Source organism: Callionymus lyra, chromosome 11 (genome assembly GCF_982586985.1).
Source record: "Callionymus lyra chromosome 11, fCalLyr1.hap1.1, whole genome shotgun sequence".
Lineage (NCBI taxonomy): Eukaryota > Metazoa > Chordata > Actinopteri > Syngnathiformes > Callionymidae > Callionymus > Callionymus lyra.
Window position 1 is genome coordinate 1,079,671 of NC_141828.1, and position 23,982 is coordinate 1,103,652.

General features: G+C 38.4%; 1 protein-coding gene across 1 annotated transcript in view; it reads left to right on the forward strand.

Annotated features, from left to right (window-relative positions):
• Positions 1–23,748, forward strand: part of LOC148068892 (uncharacterized) — a 40,195-nt gene extending 16,447 nt beyond the window's left edge. The window contains exons 2-4 of the mRNA XM_087803247.1: positions 22,588–22,716; positions 23,308–23,436; positions 23,503–23,748. Coding sequence (XP_087659373.1) covers positions 22,588–22,716; positions 23,308–23,436; positions 23,503–23,748 — 504 coding nt within the window. The remainder of the gene's footprint in view (positions 1–22,587; positions 22,717–23,307; positions 23,437–23,502) is intronic.
• Positions 23,749–23,982: the final 234 nt, after the last annotated feature.

The following is a 23,982-nucleotide window of genomic DNA, read 5'->3' on the forward strand; positions in this document are numbered from 1 at the left end:
TCAGAATCTACTTATGGTTCCACGCACACGGTTCAGGACCAGAGGAGAGAAATCCTTCCAGACTGTTGCTCCTAAGCTTTGGAACCATCTTCTCTCTCTTTGTACTTGATGGATCTACTGACTCCTTTAAGAAACATCTTAAGACGTTTCTTTTGTTCAGGCTTTTCCTTGAATTTCTCGAACTCCTGTGTTGTTCTCAGTATTATCTTGATCTTTGAAGTATGTACTGTTTTGAGTATTGTTTTGATTGTTAAAGCGCTTTGTGACCCTGGTCTCGAAAAGCGCTATATAAATAAATATTACTTACTTACTTACTTACTTATGTGCCACACACTTTTTATTATTTTTATTAAAAAAAAAACGAATCCTGTTTTTCCACTAAAATGGTTGATGCAGATACTATAGCAAGTGTTCTTTGTATATGAATATATACTTTCTATGATATTCTATAGTAGCTGATATTGTTATCTTTACTTGTGTTTATCTTCACTTCTGTACCCACCGTTGAACACATGCATCTGTCTCACCACTTATAAAACACATTTCAATGACAGCTAAAGGTCGACGCCAGCGATAATGTTTAGCTTTCGTGATGATCCATAATTTAACTTAAACGACTGAAAACCTGTGAAAACGGCAGAAGAAAGGCAGCCGTTCGTCCCCGATGGCGGCGCTATCTCGCTTCGCCAGGACCGGTTTATGCTCCAGACAGCGTGAGCCGGCGGTTACAGTGTTTTAAACGGCCGGATTAATGGGGTGGCAAAAGGGCTCATAAATTGATAATATAACCGTTGAACATACTTGCCGAGGCAATTAAGATAATACAACTGGAAAGTGTGGCTTCATGAATGGCTGCGGCGAAGAGTGATGGACGCTCGACGCCGTCGCCCTTGAGGGTCCGAGATTCACGGCTTTCACAAAAAAATGAATCACCCGAAATCAAAAATATGACTTGAGGGCAGTACATTTATAATACCTTTACCAAAATATCCATTCTTTGAGGAAACGTAAAACAATAATTTATACATAATTACTCCTGGACCCTCAACATGGACTGATGTACTTCCTGCTTTAGTACAAGTATCTTTGACATTTAAACAGTGTGGGGGGGGCAGCCATTAACTGTGAGCCAATGTTATTTACTTTAATTGATCCTGAGCAATTTGATCCAACTTTAAATCCTTTATAATTATTTGTCCTTCGATCAGAGCCGATGATTGATTGTCAGTCAAGTGAAAAACTGAGAAAATAACTGTTAAAGTGATTCATTCATAGAACAATTAATAATGTAAGAAGTCAATGAAATTAAATATTTACAGGCATTATTATTATTATTTAATTTTATTTAAGTAGTGAGGTGTGTAGTAACAAGTATATATGTGTAGTATTGTCCAGTACTTGACTCTGGTGTTGTGATAGTGTAGTAACAAGTATATATGTGTAGTATTTTCGAGTACTTGACTCTGGTGTTGTGATAGTGTAGTAACAAGTATATATGTGTAGTATTGTCCAGTACTTGACTCTGGTGTTGTGATAGTGTAGTAACAAAGATATATGTGTAGTATTTTCGAGTACTTGACTCTGGTGTTGTGATAGTGTAGTAACAAGGATATATGTGTAGTATTGTCCAGTACTTGACTCTGGTGTTGTGATAGTGTAGTAACAAGTATATATGTGTAGTATTGTCCAGTACTTGACTCTGGTGTTGTGATAGTGTAGTAACAAGGATATATGTGTAGTATTGTCCAGTACTTGACTCTGGTGTTGTGATAGTGTAGTAACAAGTATATATGTGTAGTATTGTCCAGTACTTGACTCTGGTGTTGTGATAGTGTAGTAACAAGTATATATGTGTAGTATTGTCCAGTACTTGATTCTGGTGTTGTGATAGTGTAGTAACAAGTATATATGTGTAGTATTTTCGAGTACTTGACTCTGGTGTTGTGATAGTGTAGTAACAAGGATATATGTGTAGTATTGTCCAGTACTTGACTCTGGTGTTTTGATAGTGTAGTAACAAGTATATATGTGTAGTATTGTCCAGTACTTGACTCTGGTGTTGTGATAGTGTAGTAACAAGTATATATGTGTAGTATTGTCCAGTACTTGACTCTGGTGTTGTGATAGTGTAGTAACAAGTATATATGTGTAGTATTGTCCAGTACTTGACTCTGGTGTTGTGATAGTGTAGTAACAAGTATATATGTGTAGTATTGTCCAGTACTTGACTCTGGTGTTGTGATAGTGTAGTAACAAGTATATATGTGTAGTATTGTCCAGTACTTGACTCTGGTGTTGTGATAGTGTAGTAACAAGTATATATGTGTAGTATTGTCCAGTACTTGACTCTGGTGTTGTGATAGTGTAGTAACAAGTAAATATATGTAGTATTGTCAAGTACTTGACTCTGGTGTTGTGATAGTGTAGTAACAAGTATATATGTGTAGTATTTTCGAGTACTTGACTCTGGTGTTGTGATAGTGTAGTAACAAGTAAATATATGTAGTATTGTCAAGTACTTGACTCTGGTGTTGTGATAGTGTAGTAACAAGTATATATGTGTAGTATTGTCCAGTACTTGACTCTGGTGTTGTGATAGTGTAGTAACAAGTATATATGTGTAGTATTGTCCAATACTTGACTCTGGTGTTGTGATAGTGTAGTAACAAGTATATATGTGTAGTATTGTGTAGTAAAGTATGTAAACGACGAGCGTGTTTTCCCGCCGTCGTCCCAAAAGAGAAAGTAAGTATGAAGACACAAACAAAAGCGTAATAAGGGAGAGAAGGATGATGCCGAGCAGCAGTAATGAAGACAAACACACTCGCTGTGAGTCTAATGAAGACACATGCGAGCACTTCCCTGCCACGTTACTAATTACCCGCCCATCAATCGCCGCCGCGACACCGGCTCCCATTGGCTGACGGAGCAGGTGGATGAAGGGTCTCGGGGATGATGGAGGTGCAGCGAGTTCTTCCGTAGATTATTAGAGACGCATTGATTCGTCGAGTAAAGGATGCTGGGAGTGAATGGCGTCCGATACGATTCCAAACGAGCTTGTTTGCGACACTAATGGCGCGAGACACGTGTAGAGGAGCTGCTGGTGATGTCATCGTAGGCCCCCAGGTCAAAGGTCAGGAGCCCGATCCAATTACAGGCCTGTCATGAACCTGCACATGATCCAGACGAGTGTGGAGTCAGAGGACTCTGTGTCGGACTTGAATTCTGTCTTCGAGAGAAGCTGCTGTCGCTGAAGCAGATCTTTGTTTCTTCGCTGATTATTTCCTGTTAAACATGTTCCTAAAGTTTTGTTGCATAAACAAGTTTGTTTTATTTAGATGGACTTTCATTGATGAAGGAAGCAACGGTGTTTAAATAATAAGGGATTACAACAGAGTCTCAAGTTTCTGATAGTACCAAAGAACATTGCTAGCTTTTAGCTAGCTTGATAGCATATGGCTAATGGCTAATGGTCTTTCTGCTTCTCGAGCTAGCTAAAAGCTAGCAATGTTCTTTGGTACGATCAGATGCTATCTATCTATTCAACTGAAACTATTTTCTTATGTATAATCGTGGTGCGAATTCTACTATCAGGAAATGAGTTTTTTTGTTGATTGATGCCACATTGAAGTATTATCTCTATGTATAAGGTTTGTTTATTGCTTAGAATCTGGTTAATTACAAATCACGATACAGAGTCAACGCTACAATATACTGTGATACTGTAGTAACAAGTATATATGTGTAGTATTGTCCAGTACTTGACTCTGGTGTTGTGATAGTGTAGTAACAAGTATATATGTGTAGTATTGTCCAGTACTTGACTCTGGTGTTGTGATAGTGTAGTAACAAGTATATATGTGTAGTATTGTCCAGTACTTGACTCTGGTGTTGTGATACTGTAGTAACAAGTATATATGTGTAGTATTGACCAGTACTTGACTCTGGTGTTGTGATAGTGTAGTAACAAGTATATATGTGTAGTATTGACCAGTACTTGACTCTGGTGTTGTGATAGTGTAGTAACAAGTATATATGTGTAGTATTGTCCAGTACTTGACTCTGGTGTTGTGATTGTGTAGTAACAAGTATATATGTGTAGTATTGTCCAGTACTTTACTCTCTTTACTTCAAGTTGTTCATCTGGTGTGTGTCTGTAGCTTCATCTGGTGTGTGTTTGTAGCTTCATCTGGTGTGTGTCTGTAGCTTCATCTGGTGTGTGTTTGTAGCTTCATCTGGTGTGTGTCTGTAGCTTCATCTGGTGTGTGTTTGTAACTTCATCTGGTGTGTGTCTGTAGCTTCATCTGGTGTGTGTTTGTAGCTTCATCTGGTGTGTGTCTGTAGCTTCATCTGGTGTGTGTCTGTAGCTTCATCTGGTGTGTGTTTGTAGCTTCATCTGGTGTGTGTCTGTAGCTTCATCTGGTGTGTGTTTGTAACTTCATCTGGTGTGTGTCTGTAGCTTCATCTGGTGTGTGTTTGTAGCTTCATCTGGTGTGTGTCTGTAGCTTCATCTGGTGTGTGTTTGTAGCTTCATCTGGTGTGTGTTTGTAACTTCATCTGGTGTGTGTCTGTAGCTTCATCTGGTGTGTGTTTGTAGCTTCATCTGGTGTGTGTTTGTAACTTCATCTGGTGTGTGTCTGTAGCTTCATCTGGTGTGTGTTTGTAGCTTCATCTGGTGTGTGTTTGTAACTTCATCTGGTGTGTGTCTGTAGCTTCATCTGGTGTGTGTTTGTAGCTTCATCTGGTGTGTGTCTGTAGCTTCATCTGGTGTGTGTTTGTAACTTCATCTGGTGTGTGTCTGTAGCTTCATCTGGTGTGTGTTTGTAGCTTCATCTGGTGTGTGTCTGTAGCTTCATTTGGTGTGTGTTTTTAGAGTAGCTTCATCTGGTGTGTGTTTGTAGAGTAGCTTCATTTGGTGTGTGTTTGTAGAGTAGCTTCATCCGGTGTGTGTTTGTAGAGTAGCATCATTTGGTGTGTGTTTGTAGAGTAGCTTCATCTGGTGTGTGTTTGTAGCTTCATTTGGTGTGTGTTTGTAGAGTAGCTTCATCTGGTGTGTATTTGTAGAGTAGCATCATTTGGTGTGTGTTTGTAGAGTAGCTTCATCCGGTGTGTGTTTGTAGAGTAGCATCATTTGGTGTGTGTTTGTAGAGTAGCTTCATCTGGTGTGTGTTTGTAGCTTCATTTGGTGTGTGTTTGTAGAGTAGCTTCATCTGGTGTGTGTTTGTAGAGTAGCTTCATCTGGTGTGTGTTTGTAGTGAAGCTTCATCTGGTGTGTGTTTGTAGAGTAGCTTCATCTGGTGTGTGTCTGTAGCTTCATCTGGTGTGTGTCTGTAGCTTCTTCTGGTGTGTGTTTGTAGCTTCATCTGGTGTGTGTCTGTAGCTTCTTCTGGTGTGTGTTTGTAGAGTAGCTTCATCTGGTGTGTGTCTGTAGCTTCATCTGGTGTGTGTCTGTAGCTTCTTCTGGTGTGTGTTTGTAGCTTCATCTGGTGTGTGTCTGTAGCTTCTTCTGGTGTGTGTTTGTAGAGTAGCTTCATCTGGTGTGTGTCTGTAGCTTCATCTGGTGTGTGTTTGTAGAGTAGCATCATTTGGTGTGTGTTTGTAGAGTAGCTTCATCTGGTGTGTGTTTGTAGCTTCATTTGGTGTGTGTTTGTAGAGTAGCTTCATCTGGTGTGTGTTTGTAGAGTAGCATCATTTGGTGTGTGTTTGTAGAGTAGCTTCATCTGGTGTGTGTTTGTAGCTTCATTTGGTGTGTGTTTGTAGAGTAGCTTCATCTGGTGTGTGTTTGTAGAGTAGCATCATTTGGTGTGTGTTTGTAGAGTAGCTTCATCTGGTGTGTGTTTGTAGAGTAGCTTCATCTGGTGTGTGTTTGTAGTGAAGCTTCATCTGGTGTGTGTTTGTAGAGTAGCTTCATCTGGTGTGTGTCTGTAGCTTCATCTGGTGTGTGTCTGTAGCTTCTTCTGGTGTGTGTTTGTAGCTTCATCTGGTGTGTGTCTGTAGCTTCTTCTGGTGTGTGTTTGTAGAGTAGCTTCATCTGGTGTGTGTCTGTAGCTTCATCTGGTGTGTGTTTGTAGCTTCTTCTGGTGTGTGTTTGTAGAGTAGCTTCATCTGGTGTGTGTTTGTAGAGTAGCTTCATCTGGTGTGTGTCTGTAGCTTCTTCCGGTGTGTGTTTGTAGAGTAGCTTCATCTGGTGTGTGTCTGTAGCTTCATCTGGTGTGTGTCTGTAGCTTCTTCTGGTGTGTGTTTGTAGAGTAGCTTGATCTGGTGTGTGTTTGTTGTGTAGCTTCATCTGTCTCCCTGGTGTCAGCAGTAATTGTGTGACCTTTCCGGCGGCGAGATGGTCTCATTAGTTGTGATGGATAATGATGGAGCCTCAGATCATACGTGAACCTCTAATGAAACAACAGCTGAAGCTGCTGCTGCTCTGAGGGTCACGGCAGGAGCTGCTGAACCCGGAGAGAGAGTCTCTTCTCCGGCTCACAACGACCCCTCGTCACCTTCTCTACATGATTTGATGCGAGACCTGGATCTTCTCAAACTGATGTTCCATCAAGACTGAGAAGATTCTGTGCAAGTGAACCAGAAACACATTTGAAGCTCGAGCTGTTTAACCTTTAACTGCAGAGACTGTTGAGTTAGACGAGTTGGAGGAGTTTGAGACACACACACATCTACACACACATACATACACACACACATCTACACACAAACACATCTACACACACATACACACACATACACACACATCTACACACACATACACACACATACACACACATCTACACACACACACATCTACACACACATACACACACATCTACACACACATACATACACACACACATCTACACACACATACACACACATCTACACACACATACACACACATCTACACACACATACATACACACACACATCTACACACACACACACACACATACACACACATCTACACACACACACACACATACACACATCTACACACACACATACACACATACACACATCTACACACACATCTACACACACATACATACACACACACATCTACACATACACACACACACACATCTACACACACATACACACACACACACATCTACACACACACCTACATACACACACACACATCTACACACACACATACACACACACACACACATCTACACACACATACACACACACACATCTACACACACCTACACACACATCTACACACACACGTACATACACACACACATCTACACACACACCTACATACACACACACAGTGTATGTATATATATATATATATATATATATATATATATATATATACATATACATATACATATACATATACATATACATATACATATACTATATATATATATATATAGTATATGTATATGTATATTATACATATATAGTATATGTATATGTATATGTATATGTATATGTATATGTATATGTATATGTATATGTATATGTATATATATATATTGTATATGTATATGTATATGTATATGTATATGTATATGTATATGTATATATATATATATATATAGTATATGTATATGTATATGTATATGTATATGTATATGTATATGTATATGTATATGTATATGTATATATATATATATATAGTATATGTATATGTATATGTATATGTATATGTATATGTATATGTATATGTATATGTATATGTATATATATATATATATGTATATGTATATATATAGTATATGTATATGTATATGTATATGTATATGTATATGTATATGTATATGTATATGTATATGTATATGTATATGTATATGTATATGTATATGTATATGTATATGTATATATATATATATATATATAGTATATGTATATGTATATGTATATGTATATGTATATGTATATGTATATGTATATGTATATATATATATATATATATAGTATATGTATATGTATATGTATATGTATATGTATATGTATATGTATATGTATATGTATATGTATATATATATATATATAGTATATGTATATGTATATGTATATGTATATGTATATGTATATGTATATGTATATGTATATGTATATGTATATGTATATATATATATATATATATAGTATATGTATATGTATATGTATATGTATATGTATATGTATATGTATATGTATATGTATATGTATATGTATATATATATATATATATAGTATATGTATATGTATATGTATATGTATATGTATATGTATATGTATATGTATATGTATATGTATATGTATATGTATATGTATATGTATATGTATATATATATATAGTATATGTATATGTATATGTATATGTATATGTATATGTATATGTATATGTATATGTATATGTATATGTATATGTATATGTATATGTATATGTATATGTATATGTATATGTATATGACACAACACTCAGGTGCAACATCACATGATTGTTTCAACAATCAGGTTCATGCAGCAGGTGAGTTCACCTGTCGTATACCTTCTACCACAATGGATAATATAGTAGTATCTCTAGTTTTGTTTCGAGTGTGTATTTAAAAAAATAAAATTAAGCTAAATATGCTCAAATAATTATTGTATTTTAATAAACTTTCTGACATTTTTTAATCTCACACAAAAGCACTTTCCACTTAAATATTAAGTCTTAAATAAATACTCACAAAAAAGGAGGCTAGTAACGAAAAAAATGAAACAAGTACAAAATAAAGTAGTTTGTTTCTTCATGACCTCTGACCTCAACATTATATATATCAAAGCATGTTCCCCCCCGACCACACTTTGTCTCGGTCCGTTCTAAAGAGGAGTCGCTCAGACTGTTGGCCGGGTTTAACCGCTTTGATAAAGCTGTAGAAATCAACGTTAAACTATAGCAAAGGAATTAATCACTCATTAAACAACGATTTGATTGATAAGATCAATACTTTGAATAAATGAATAAAATAAAAATAATAATAATAATAATAAAAAGGCAAAAGGTTTTATCACACTTTTTATCTGCTTGGTTTTTTTAACAACATTTTGTATTTCAACCTAAATTCATACAAACAAGGAAGCTGTATTTGTGTTGATGTGTGTGTCTGGTGTTTATCTGGTGTGTGTAGACGTGTGTGTCTGGTGTTTATCTGGTGTGTGTAGACGTGTGTGTCTGGTGTGTCTTGATGTGTATGTTGATGTGTGTGTCTGGTGTGTAATGATGTGTACGTTGATGTGTGTGTCTGGTGTGTGTTTGGTGTGTGTTGATGTGTGTGTCTGGTGTGGCTTGATGTGTGTGTCTCTAGTCTGTTGATGTGTGTTTGGTGTGTGTTGACGTGTGTGTCTGCAATAATGAAAATAATAAAAACAAAGTTTTATCACACGTTTATATTTCAACCTAAATTCATACACACACATGAGCTGTGTGTGTGAGAGAGTTTGTGTGTGTGTGTGTGTGTGTGTGTATGTGGGTGTGTGTGTGTGTGTGTGTGTGTGTGTGTGTGTGTGTGTGTGTGTGTGTGTGTGTGTGTCTTGTTAAACATTAATATAGTTGCTTCACGAGGGAAGTTAACGCATTATTTCAAAGCGAAAATGTTTCATTTTGAGGTGAATAAAATACACAAAAAAAGAAAAGAAAATAAAAAAAAATAGAGATTTGTTAGAAAGAAAAAATAAGATAAAAACGTTTGTAAGATCCAGATTTTTTATTTCTAAATCTGATATTGATTTAATTCCTGCACATTTCTGTTCGATATCAAAATCGATCTTTTCTGTCGCTACTACGTCACTCGTTGTTTTTCTAGATGTTACTTTTTCATTGACGGAACATTTGGACCAGCGGGCTGTGGTTCTGGTCGAGCGGTGGGACCAGCAGGGGGTGCTGACACCCTGACAACCGACTGCAAACTGTACCCCTCGACCCCCCCTTTCTCCTCCTCCTCCTCCTCCTCTTCTTCCTCCTCTTCTTCCTCCTCCTCTTCATTCGTTCTTCTCTCGTGACTGTGGGAATTTTCTGCAGTTCCAGCAGAAAATTCATCTCCAGCGAGATGAGCTCAATAAATAATGAATAAATACAATTAACATGGAATATTTATTATATTTCTATACAAGGTTATTCTGTTTTAATCGTCAGATTCTTGTGATTATCTTCATAAACGATGATTATCTATAGTTATTTTTTATTCAATTCGTTTTTTATAATTCATTTCAATAAAGCAATAGTTACAAATACAGTTTAATATTGAATTACATTTATATATAGATTCAAGTTTATTAAGATATTCACGATATAATGAATAATATTATTTCACTGTATTCCTATATTTTCCACTATATAATATATAATATTTCTAGATTTTTGTATCCAGTTTTCTATTCTTTTTAGTGTTTTTTAAATGTATCTAAATTAAAATCATGCTAAAAATGTAATACAGAATGATGTGTGTGTGGATTTATTTTCAATTCAAGATAATTCAATTAATTAAGACAATGATATAAACTGTTCATTAAACCAATAATTAATTAATCAAATTGTAACCAGGCGAGGATGAAACAAAATACGTGTAAAAACTGTTTTATTCAGTAATATTTCTCCGTTCATGTCGTTTTTTATAATGATTATAATAAACTCTCGTTTAAATCAATAGTTTCTCTCAAACAAGCGCTCGTGTCTGTGTCGAGGATTTCTGTTGGTTAGTGAGTCAGTCGTGCGTGAATCACGTGATCATTAATATCAGAGTTTTCAGCTCCATTAATTCATCTATTAACATAATAACTATTCTATTTATCTATCAATTAATCTATTAACATTATAAGTATATAAATCTATCAAGTAATCTATTAACATTTTATCTTTTTATTCATCAATTAATCTATTAAAATGATATCTATATAAATCTATCAATTCATCTATTAACATTATAAGTATATAAATCTATCAAGTAATCTATTAACATTATAACTATATAAATCTATCAATTAATCTATTAACATTACAACTATTCTATTTATATATCAATTCATCTATTAACATTATAAGTATATAAATCTATCAAGTAATCTATTACCATAATATATTTTTATTCATCAATTAATCTATTAAAATTATATCTATATAAATCTATAAATTAATCTATTAACAATATATCTATATAAATCTATCAATTAATCTATTAACGTTATAACTATATAAATCTATCAATTAATCTATTAACATTACAACTATTCTATTTATATATCAATTAATCTATTAACATTATATATTTTTATTCATCAATTAATCTATTAAAATTATAGCTATATAAATATATAAATTCATCTATTAACAATATATCTATTCTATTAATCCATCAATTAATTACATTATATAGCTATATTCATTAATCAATTAATCTATAAAGATTACATCTATGTTATTTCATAAATTAATCCATTAATAACGGTCCTTAAAGGCAGGTCTGGGCTCATGAATCACACAAATAATCACGTCACGGTTTGAATAAAGTCACAACAAATATTTAACTTGAACATATTTTCTTGGTGTTTCTGTGTAAATGTGTTTGTAAATGTGTTTGTAAATGTGCGTCTTTTTCGCGCCCGCGCACGATCTCCCGCGGCGGCGCGCACCGAGGTGTGTGTGTTGAGCACCAGCCGTGTCCGTGTCTGGTTCAGAGCAGGACCGGCTCTGGAACCAGGACTCTGAGGCTGGATCAGGGCTCAGACCCCGCGGCCTGTCGCCCCCCGAGGGAGGGTCAGGAGTTCAGCTCGTCCTCCGGTCACTGACACACACTCGGCCTCACGCACTCCTGCGCGCGACTGCAGTACCAGCGAGTGATAACAGAGACTCAAGTATTCGGTTGTGAAAACACGGATCGCGTTACAGTAACACTTGAAATGTAATCTAGATCATAAATCTGTAATGAGATTTAGAAGAGCTGGTTTCACTGGTTTCACTGGATTCACTGGTTTCACTGGATTCACTGGTTTCACTGGATTCACTGGATTCACTGGTTTCACTGGTTTCACTGGTGCTTGTGTAACATTCAGGGCCTCGAGCTCCAGAAACACTGGATTTAAAAGTATGTTGTGACGTGAAAGTCAACAAAATACAACAACGATCCCAGTGATGGAACATTAATTGTAAACGTCATAAAATGAGGAAACTAAATCACAATTAAATATTATTATTGTGAGCAATGTTTTAATGTCAGCATTTGTAAATTATATGTTTTTATTCAGAAATATAATATTAATTTATTTGGTGTTATTTAAACATGAATGAAGCATCAATTCCAGGTCACTATTAATTACAAAGAAATATTATTTTTGTTATTTAATTCTGCATAAACACTTATAATACAGTTATAAATCAAGTATACATTCATCAGTTAGTGACTAAGGTATATGATGCAGCCAAAGTATTTGCAACAATTAATTCGCCATCAATTCACAACATTAAATTAATTAACTTTGTATTTGTCATTTATTTTCCTTCAAACACAAAAACATTATCATCCACCAAAATACTATTTTCTGGTTCATCTCCTGAGAAATATTGTCATGACAGAAATTTAAAAAATGTAAAATGATCTTATTACAATAAATGAGTTTATCTTTCTGTCGGTCAAAACAATTGTAAAAAGTTTATGAACAGATTTGAGACTGATTACTCTGACCCATAACTCCGTGAATTTAACAATTGATTATTGTATATCGATATTGAACTGTACCAGTGATATTTCAAAAGATAAAAAATCCATACATTGAAAATGACAATATGTCGTGAAAGGTCTAAGGTTGAGTGCTTTTCTAGAATCTGTATTTGAACCGCTTCATATTTATTAACATATATATATAATATATATAATATAACATCTTGTTCCTTCTTTTTATTTCTCTTTGTTCTTGTTCTTATTTGTATGAATAATTTTCTGTATTGCTGTGGAATTGGAAAAACAGTCAATAAAGTTCTACCTTACCTTATAATATCTATACAGTATATCTATAATATTTTTGGTTACAATTACTTACTTACTTGAAAGGAAACCAACTTTTCGTATCTGTGTAGTTTCACCTCAAGCATTTTTTTTTAGAAATCGCAGTTAATGAAGAAATATTACTTCTATTTTAAGAACTGACGTTTACACTTATTCAAAATATATAAATATAAAACACACAACATTCAGATTTAAGCCACATTCTCAATTGTTAGCACAAAAGCTAGTCCAGCTAGTTTAGTGTCACCTGTTCAGATGCTTCTTAGATGGCATCGGATCTCAAAGTGGTACTTAAGTACTTTACTGTGTTTACAGTGATTTAAGTGAAACATCAAGTGATGTTCGAGACGTAATGTTCATCTTATTATTCATCATCTCGTCGCTGAAGCGCCGTCGCTCCCGACTCTCAGTGTGTGGCGTTAAAAAGGGAGATTTAGGAGATAATCCCTCCTTTTAAAGCCTCCATTTGTGTAACTGTGTTCGTAATCCGATAGAAACACAAAGTGCTCAAGTTTCCGCGACAAAACTTGTTGCCGGCTTTCGGCCTCTTGATGAAGCAATCGCGTCATTTCACTGCTTTGTTGTGAGATTGTTCGGCTGCGAGTGTGTCATTTCTGTAATGTGTGCGTCTGAGAAGGATTGTAGCTGCGAGTGAGTGTGGAGGTGAATCATAGGAAATACTTTGTTTCTGTGGTGGATTAAAGTAGGACTTTTTGTACACGGAATTAAAATATCTTCTGACTTTTTAAATATTTTCTTTTGCAGCCCAGTTAGTTTTTTTAATCAACAATAACAATAAAGCATTAGCTTAGATGTTTTTCAGTGAGATAGAAAATATACTTCAAGGATTTCCTTGTTTATAAAGCTTTTTTCAAGGTTTTTTTGCAAGTAAAGGCCCAGTCTGTAGTATTTATAAAGGTGTTTCTGGCTCCAGCTAGTGTCTAATAGTGTAACTGCAGTGTAGCCATTAAAAATGTTACAATAACAAAACAAGAGAAATAATCTGTTGGTTACGTTCAAAACTACACAAGTCATAATTGTCCACATTTTAACCAATGGTTATAGAATATAAGACAAAATAAATAAGGTGGAAATATTAGTTAGTTCTTGAAAACTAGACTCAAGTCCACAAAGAAATATAAAGATCACAAATAATCTCAAAGGAAAAGAAGATTAAAAGACATTTCTTTTCAGACTCAAAAGTCATCAAAACTTTTCTATTTACGTGTATTTGGTTGAAAAAGTGATGATCTTGGGTCGTGATCGTGAAACTCTTTCTTTATTTGGTCCACTTTGTTTCTCCGGAACACTGCGTCATTGTAGCAGAAGGACGTTCTGGACCTCGGTGCAGACGGACCCCTGCTGGGAGCGGACGCTCCAGATACCATTGCTCTTCCTCCCGCAGACAGGAACCAGTTCAGCAGAAGCAACAGTGCAGTGATAGATTTCCTCGATGCTTCACTGGCCGGACCTTCTGCAAATAGAATCCCCTGCTGTGCTAAAGAAAACAATGTGCTTCTGAGGAGTAAAATATCATCTATCACCGAGCCTGTTAGGGCCCGGCGATGGGAGGACGAACAGGAGGCGGGAGACTCAGGTGGGGGGCTCAGGACTACCTGGTTTTCACATCAGGGTCTTGAAGGATTAGTGGCGTCTCTGAGGCCCACAAGCCACGAGATCAGCACTAAAACTCTAAGTGGATCCATTCCACGCAAACACCACCTTTTTACTGTAGGATCCCATGAACTGAACTCATCATTGAAGGTACAGTTGAGACAGTTTTGGTGAGTTTTATCGATCTGAAAGTATATAGTATATGTTATATATTATATATATATATTCCTGACTGTAAGACACAATTACAGTCCTTCAACTTTCCCATGGTGCTCTGTGTTATTACTCTGCAAGACTTTGTTAGATTAATCCGCCAGACGTAGTATTACTCAGAGAGCATTGTTAGATTACTACGCCTGACGTAGTATTACTCAGAGAGGATCGTTAGATTACTCCTCCAGACGTAGTATTACTCAGAGAGGATCGTTAGCTTCGTCTGACAGACATAGTATTATTCAGAGAGGATCGTTAGATTACTCTGCCAGATGTAGTATTACGTGTTACTCAGAGAGGATCGTTAGCTTAATCTGCCAGGCGAAGTATTACTCAGAGAGTCTGTGTTAGATTAATCTGCCAAGTATAGTATTACTCAGATAGGCTCTGTTAGATTACACTGTTAGGTGTCATAGTATTACCTTCGGAGGCTCAGTAGTATTACTCCTCTAGGCTCCCTGGTATGTGACATTTACATTTGACACGTAAGGTTTTTACTGACTTAGTTACTTAGTTCAATGATCTTAGTCCAAAGGTAACAACAAACAGTTATTATCGCTCAAGGTCAGAGGTCGTCTTTACTCCTTCAGAGATGAGTTACTGACACGAAGACTTCTTCAATTCCTACATCGTTTTCTTACACAAGCAGTGATAAAAACACCAGCAATGATTCAATTATAATAATATCATATGTGGTTCAAGTTATTTTGATAAACCTACTTTAGCTCAGAACTGTTCCATCAATATTACTCCACACTCCCCTTGTATTACTCCGCTAGGCACCGTAGTATTACTTCCTGAGACTGTATTACTCTTCAAGGCTACGTTCTGATAGTAAGAAGCAGCTCAACCCTCAATACGTCTTATAACCGCCTCTCATAGTTATTAACTGATCACAGTTGTACGTATAGATTTATAAACTATATAAACCGTACAGTGATTGAAAACTCAAGTTTATCTTTCAAGGTGAAAAGTCAAAGCCGCTCAAGGACAAAAGTTTCAGTCGACGTTCAAATTCACGATCTAATCTGAGCACACAGATGGTGCTGCTCATTCATTAGCCGTCACCTCCAGACCCCCCCGTGTCCCACAGAACCCACTCTTGTCTCCCCGTGTTCGACCTGAACGACCGCTCGCCTCGTTTCTTGAGGGATCCCCCCCCACACTCACCCCCACACTCACCCCCACACACACCCCTCACCCCCACACACACCTCCCCTAAAACTGCTGATTTTCCTGGCGACGACCTGTGGGGACGAGCAAAGACACCTCACACATTAGCTATGATAACTAATCTATTAATTTTGAATGATGGCCTCATTAAAAGGTTCAAATATAAGTCTAAGCTTATGTGTTAATGACATGTTAATGCTTCTGTCAATTATAAAGCTCGGCTAATGACACCTGCGACGAGATGATATCGCTGGTTGAAGTCAAACCTGTAATTCCATCTTGCGAGAGGTTAAGTGGAGCATTGATCCCGGGCGGCGGCGGCGGACGGAAGATAAATGCTTCTCCGTGGTGGAAAGTATCTTGTTCTCGTTACAGTTGGTGGAAAGTTACGCCAAGAAATTAAAACTTTCACGTGAGAGTGGCAATATGTCGAGGAAGATGAACGACGGGCTGATCTCGCCGTTCAGTCCTTGACCCTCCCGGAGAAACCACGGCCGTTCGTCCCTCGTCTTCATCAACATCTTCATCAACATCTTCATCAACATCTTCATCAACTTCTTCATCAATTTCTTCATCAACATCTTCATCAACATCTTCATCAACATCTTCATCAACTTCTTCATCAACATCTTCATCAACATCTTCATCAACATCTTCATCAACTTCTTCATCAACATCTTCATCAACATCTTCATCAACTTCTTCATCAACATCTTCATCAACTTCTTCATCAACATCTTCATCAACTTCTTCATCAACATCTTCATCAACTTCTTCATCAACATCTTCATCAACATCTTCATCAACATCTTCATCAACATCTTCATCAACTTCTTCATCAACATCTTCATCAACATCTTCATCAACTTCTTCATCAACATCTTCATCAACTTCTTCATCAACATCTTCATCAACATCTTCATCAACATCTTCATCAACTTCTTCATCAACTTCTGTGTTTTGAAAGTCTTCAGGCGTCAATCCTTAACTCACCAACTGAATCAGGAGAACGTTAGGAACTTAAAAGTCGTAAAACATTGTGCGATTGCTTCATTTTGTTTACCAGGTAACAGAACAAGTCTTAAAGAGTCTGTAAAGGTCTCGCATCTCCCCATAAACAGTCTTGGTTTATGCCATACAATTGTAGCATTTATTGTTGGCTAGACTTCCAAAATACCAAAGAAGGACACCATGAAAAAAACGAATATATCTTTACTTTCAAGATATAAAATCAAATAATATGTTTAAAACTGTTAATAGCGTGAAAAAGAGCAGATATACTTAACTGTGAAGGTTTTATGTGGGCTGGAGAGTCAAGTCAACATCAGGTCAAGGTAGAGGTGGTCCAAGAAAAGCAGACGAACCTCATGAATGTTCAAATACGTCCACTTTTGACGCAGCCTTGTGTGATATACTAGCTTTAAGGATATTTAGTTTTCTATTTTTCATCCTTGCCATATGTTTTGTCATTTCCATTTGAGTCAAATCTATTTTCCCTTTTCTTCAGACCCTGACTTACCTCGGTAACACCAGGTTCTTCAGCCAGTACAGTTTATTCTTTAACAGCAGAGAAGAAAGTATTTTTTGTAAAGAAGTTCTTCAGATTCTTGGACTTATTTGTGTCTTTTACCTGTAGTTCTTTATAAATCTATATCTATTTGCTCTCGGAGCCAGCAGGCAGATAAACCACAGGCGATGGAACATCTCCCTGAAACCAGAAGCAAAAGCAGGCCAACCTCAGGCGCCCCCAGTGGCGATCAGGGGAAGCACCGAGGCCGGGCACCAGGAGGTGGGAGCTGAAGCGCCAACAGGTCAAGGATAACAAGGATAACCAGCAGAGTATCTGCCTGCACGCCCGCCAACCATGCGGTCCCACCTCCTGGGCAGCCCCCGATAGAACGACCACCCCGGCCTTGCTAGCGCCTCACAAACATAGAAGCCACGCAGAAAAACAAGCCAAACTCAAGATAGTCCAGTCTATGGTCAGTCCTTGTACAGTATGGTGGAGGCGTGTAAAACCCTTGTTCTGATGCTGAAGTTGACAGTGAAATCAGGTTCTGTCAGACGGGTGGGCGTCTTGAACAGGCTATTTAACTCCGGTTTGTGATTTTAACTTTTCTCTACCAGGTCTTTAGGGTTGATTTATGATCAGATATTGAATATTTTTGATAGTGTGTGATGAATAGAAGACCAGATAGTATTAAGTTGTTACAATGAGCTTGTTCTGATCGTCAGATCATTTAGCCACTGGGACAGATATTGTAGCTGGTAGGATAGGTGTGGAAATCCATAGTTCAGAACCTCATAACCAACTGCTGAGTTTAGAGATTTGAACCAAGAACATAGAGTGATGGGAATCACCTTGAATAGGTCATAGATTTTTGGTAGAATTGCTAATTTCGGTCACAAAGGTGCCTTTATTTCTGCAAGTGATGAAGGTAAAGGTGATAAAATTAGGTAAGATTAAAAGGTTTGGAGCTTCAACACTTTCAATTTCCGTAGAAGACACAGGTTTCTCTTCTCTAACTCTCTGAGACGACAAAAATGAAATAGTCCGAGGGCTCGTTTTAAGAAAACAGATTTGTTTGGTCATTTAATTTGAGACGATGGATGTCTGGACCGAACCAGTGGTCGGTTTGACGCAGCAACACCTGAAAGTTGAGCTGGTTAAAAGTGAAAAAGACGAGGAACCTTGAGTCAGCGGGGGATTTACTGCCGGGGCGATATGCAGATGTTAATTAAATGATTATTGGATTTGCATTCAGATTTATGCAGGATGTTAAATCTTATCTGCAAAAGGTGCGGCGCCATCCCGAGCCCTCCTGATGCCGACCCGTCCTCGTGTCATATGGCGTTCATATCATCAGCCGCTGCCAGCTGTGCGATCAGTGGGATTGATCTGTTGGCAGCAGGAGCGTATTCATCAATCCTCTTCCTGTCTTGTTACCTTCCTCTCGCAGCCCCCGCCTCCCTCGCCTTCATCTCCCTCCATCTTTTAAGAACCATTACTCTCGGCCGCCGTCCTCTTTGTGATCCTCTCTCTGTCCGAGCAGACTGTCTCAATGTGAAATCATGGTTAATGTGCCGTGACAATCTGACACGACGCACAGTCCAGGCCCGGCTCCATCTGGTTTCAATTTAATTTGGTCCGGGGACGGAGGCGAGGGAGGTGCTGATGGTGGTGGAGGGGACGAGATGAAGGGGGGACCGGGCGGACCAGATGAAAGCCTGGTATGTTACTCACCGCGGAATTGTCTCGCCATCCGTCCCCAAATTGCCTCCTCTTTTCTCCTCGCCGTGGCATTATCTCTCTCCTCCTCGCCTCGAAAACTGGTTTGAAATAATGGCCGTTCGATCAAAGGTCTCCAAAAATATGTTAAAGATCTGCGCGAGGACCCCTCACGGCTCATTAGGACCATTAGACGGCAGAGACCGTGTGTGTCGAGCGGACGCAGGAGGCGTTTGGCGGTGCGAGGAGTTAATGGGGACATCTTCTTGCAGTTTGATCTCGTCCGAGCGAGCTGGAAGACACGAGACCATTACTAAACGGCGGACCTGTTAAGAGCAATTTTCCTAATTACGGCGATGGAGTGATGTGTCGGTTGTTGCAGCCGACGTGTCGCCCATCAGACGCAAAGTGTTAACTCTTTAATGTGACTAACTAACAGGCCTCGCTTAGGCCTAATGACTTAATGGAGGTAATGATGTAAGAAAAGCCACATGTGTGGAAGCTTTAAGGGGCAGCGAGGCGGCAGGATGAGATCACCGGAGCAGGTTCCAGGTCTGGATCCTGAACACACTGCAGTGTATTTGTTGTTCTTCAGATGCTGTCGGTGACCAGGCTCCCGGGTCGAGACTCTGCCGACCCCATATTGTGAAGAAGAATATTATTATTATTAACTACTCTAGAAAACCTTCACAATTCTTACAAATATTTCTAGGTTGACACGAAATGTTCTGACTTTTATAAACGTGTGATACAAACATGTTTCTTTTTCTTGGCCCTTCTCAGCCCAGGATGACAAACTTCCAGATAATCTTCAAGATAATCGTTTGTTCTGAGGTTCGTTCAAAGTGAGTTTTTCTGCTCTAGACAATCTTTTCCTTTTATAAATGTCATTTTGTAGACACTTTCAAACATTCCATTTTACTTTTTATAACTATTGAGTCAGTATGTTCTCCATGTGTTGTGTGGGTTTACTCCGGACACTCCGGTTTCCTCCCACAGTCCAAAAACATACAGAGGTTGATTGAGAACTTTGGCCGTAGGTATGAGTGTGTGTGTGAAGGTTGTGTGTCTTTGTGTGTCCTGAGACAGACTGGTGTCCTGTCCAGGGTGTCCCCTGCCTCTCGCCCTATGATACTGGGATAAACTCTAGTCTGTCAGCGATAGAAAATGAATAAATGAATTTATATGAAAGGAAGGTTTAACTTTTCTGTTTATATGTATGAAGAGAATACATTCGTCTTCGTACGCAGCTATGTTTCTGGTGACAATTTCTTCTTGTCGTGTATGAAAATGATGATTTTTGTTCACCGTTTTACCTTTATTATTATATATAATATTATTATTATATTATTATATTATTATATTACTATATTTATACTTGAAAATAAATAAATGACTGTTTAAAATGTTACTAATTATTGGTCCAGGGAACTTTCAGGATCACAAATGATTAGGGATTCAGTGAAATGAAGTCAGAATAAAAAAACAAAAACAAAACGTTACCTTCTCCGAAGAACAAAACGCCAAAATACAAATTGATTCGATTAATAGCTATAACTGTGTATAGATAAACATATAACAGATATATCGTATATAATAATGTTTAAATATAGAAATAATGTGCATATCGAGCTGTGGAGTGACTTTGTGGTAATGTGCCACAAACGAAAGCATAATTTAAAAGTAGTTTGAAGATAGATTAGATATTAAAAAGTATTACATTTTTAAATTTTACTTCTTCCTTATCCTTTTTCGAACTACAGGGTTTTGTTATGTTTTCTTTTTTATTCTCCTTTTTGTTTCATTGGTGTTTGTTTATTTTTTTGTGTACAAAAAATGTACACATTTTTTATTTGAAATAAATAAGTTTATTCATTCATTCATAATCATCAAACAATGCAAAATACTAAATTAATCTCTGTAGATGAAAACCATCAACAATCTTTGAATTGCAATTCATCATTTTATGTATACGTTTTTTGGTCCCATTTCTAGTGCGACACAAATTTTTCCCACCAAAAATCTGTCACTCAAAAACTAAACTCTGTTAGTCAAAATTTTGCAAGCGAAATTCCGGAGAAAGAAGCGACTCACCTGTAGCCTCGACTTTAGACTTTCAAGTCCCTGTTGCAAGAAGTTTCTAAAACTGAAAAAAAGGCCAAAAAAACATTGATTATTCCATTTGTTTTTCACTCGTCGCATTGTTTTTTACGATGATTGCAAAAATGTTTCTGGCTTTAAGGACAAGATTTTTGCTGATGATTCTGGTGTATTTTTAAATTTCATGAGTGCGGGCAGAGAAAGGGACTTTTTTGTTTTATAACAGATGGTTAAGGAATCACATCCGATCGTTAAGATGGAAAAGATTCATAAAATATCACCAAAAATACGAATAAAATTTGAATCAAAGATGTTCAGGAAAAAACAGATTTCTTTATGTGGGTCAGTTTCAATCCTTCCGTGGCTGTTTGTGTGTTTTTCCTCAGCATGACTTCAGGAGCCACTTGTCGAGATGGAAACTTCTCAGCGGTGATGGAACGGCGGAAAAAGGAAACCACTTCCTCCAGTTTTCTCTCAGCCAGTGAAAACATCTCCTCGTTTTTGGGTCGTCATGTGTGTTCAGATCTTCTGTGGATCGAGTCATGTGAAGGTCTTCTCAGGTGTTTGTGTGTATTCTTGTGCATGTTCATCTCCTCGTTCCTCGAGACTGTAGAGACCTCTCCTGTATAGACCTCACCTGTATAGACCTCACCTGTATAGACCTCACCTGTAGAGACCTCTCCTGTATAGACCTCACCTGTAGAGACCTCTGCTGTAGAGACCTCACCTGTAGAGACCTCACCTGTACAGACCTCTCCTGTATAGACCTCACCTGTAGAGACCTCTCCTGTACAGACCTCTCCTGTATAGACCTCACCTGTAGAGACCTCTCCTGTATAGACCTCACCTGTAGAGACCTCTGCTGTAGAGACCTCACCTGTAGAGACCTCTCCTGTACAGACCTCTCCTGTATAGACCTCACCTGTAGAGACCTCTCCTGTATAGACCTCACCTGTAGAGACCTCTCCTGTAGAGACCTCACCTGTAGAGACCTCTCCTGTACAGACCTCTCCTGTATAGACCTCTCTTGTAAAGACCTCTCCTGTATAGACCTCACCTGTAGAGACCTCTGCTGTAGAGACCTCTCTTGTAGAGACCTCTTCTGTAGAGACCTCTCCTGTAGAGACCTCACCTGTATAGACCTCTCTTGTAAAGACCTCTCTTGTAGAGACCTCTCCTGTAGAGACCTCACCTGTAGAGACCTCTCCTGTATAGACCTCACCTGTAGAGACCTCTCCTGTAGAGACCTCTCCTGTAGAGACCTCTCCTGTAGAGACCTCACCTGTATAGACCTCTCTTGTAAAGACCTCTCCTGTAGAGACCTCTCCTGTAGAGACCTCTCTTGTAGAGACCTCTCCTGTAGAGACCTCTCTTGTAGAGACCTCTCCTGTAGAGACCTCACCTGTAGAGACCTCTCCTGTATAGACCTCACCTGTAGAGACCTCTCCTGTAGAGACCTCTCCTGTAGAGACCTCACCTGTAGAGACCTCACCTGTAGAGACCTCTCCTGTAGAGACCTCACCTGTATAGACCTCTCTTGTAAAGACCTCTCCTGTAGAGACTTCTCCTGTAGAGACCTCTCTTGTAGAGACCTCTCCTGTAGAGACCTCTCTTGTAGAGACCTCTCCTGTAGAGACCTCACCTGTAGAGACCTATCCTGTATAGACCTCTCCTGTATAGACCTCTCTTGTAAAGACCTCTCCTGTAGAGACCTCACCTGTAGAGACCTCTCTTGTAGAGACCTCTCCTGTAGAGACCTCTCCTGTATAGACCACACCTGTAGAGACCTCTCCTGTAGAGACCTCTCCTGTATAGACCTCTCTTGTAAAGACCTCTCCTGTAGAGACCTCTCCTGTAGAGACCTCACCTGTATAGACCTCTCTTGTAAAGACCTCTCCTGTAGAGACCTCTCCTGTAGAGACCTCTCTTGTAGAGACCTCTCCTGTAGAGACCTCACCTGTAGAGACCTCTCCTGTATAGACCTCTCCTGTATAGACCTCTCTTGTAAAGACCTCTCCTGTAGAGACCTCACCTGTAGAGACCTCTCTTGTAGAGACCTCTCCTGTAGAGACCTCTCCTATAGAGACCTCTCCTGTAGAGACCTCTTCTGTAGAGACCTCTCCTGTAGAGACCTCTCTTGTAAAGACCTCTGCTGTAGAGACCTCTCCTGTACAGACCCCTCTTGTAGAGACCTCTCTTGTAAAGACCTCTCCTGTAGAGACCTCTCCTGTAGAGACCTCTCTTGTAAAGACCTCTCCTGTAGAGACCTCTCCTGTAAAGACCTCTCTTGTAAAGACCTCTCCTGTAGAGACCTCACCTGTAGAGACCTCTCCTGTAGAGACCTCTCTTGTAAAGACCTCTCCTGTAGAGACCTCTCCTGTAGAGACCTCTCTTGTAAAGACCTCTCCTGTAGAGACCTCTCCTGTAGAGAACCCTCCTGACCTCTCCTGACCCCCACTCTTCACCTCCACCATGACGTGTCGGGCGATGGACGGACGTCCTGACCTGCCGCCCGGTGCTTGTCTCCTCCCGAGGGTGAGATCCTACTCGGCGTGCAGCTGAGGAAACATCACCTTGTTTCCTCCTAGATGTCAGGAACTCCTGCTCGTCCCCCACGATCCCGGTGGAGAGCGATGGACGAGGCCGCAGAGATCCAGACCAGGACTCCCACGTCATCCATCCAGG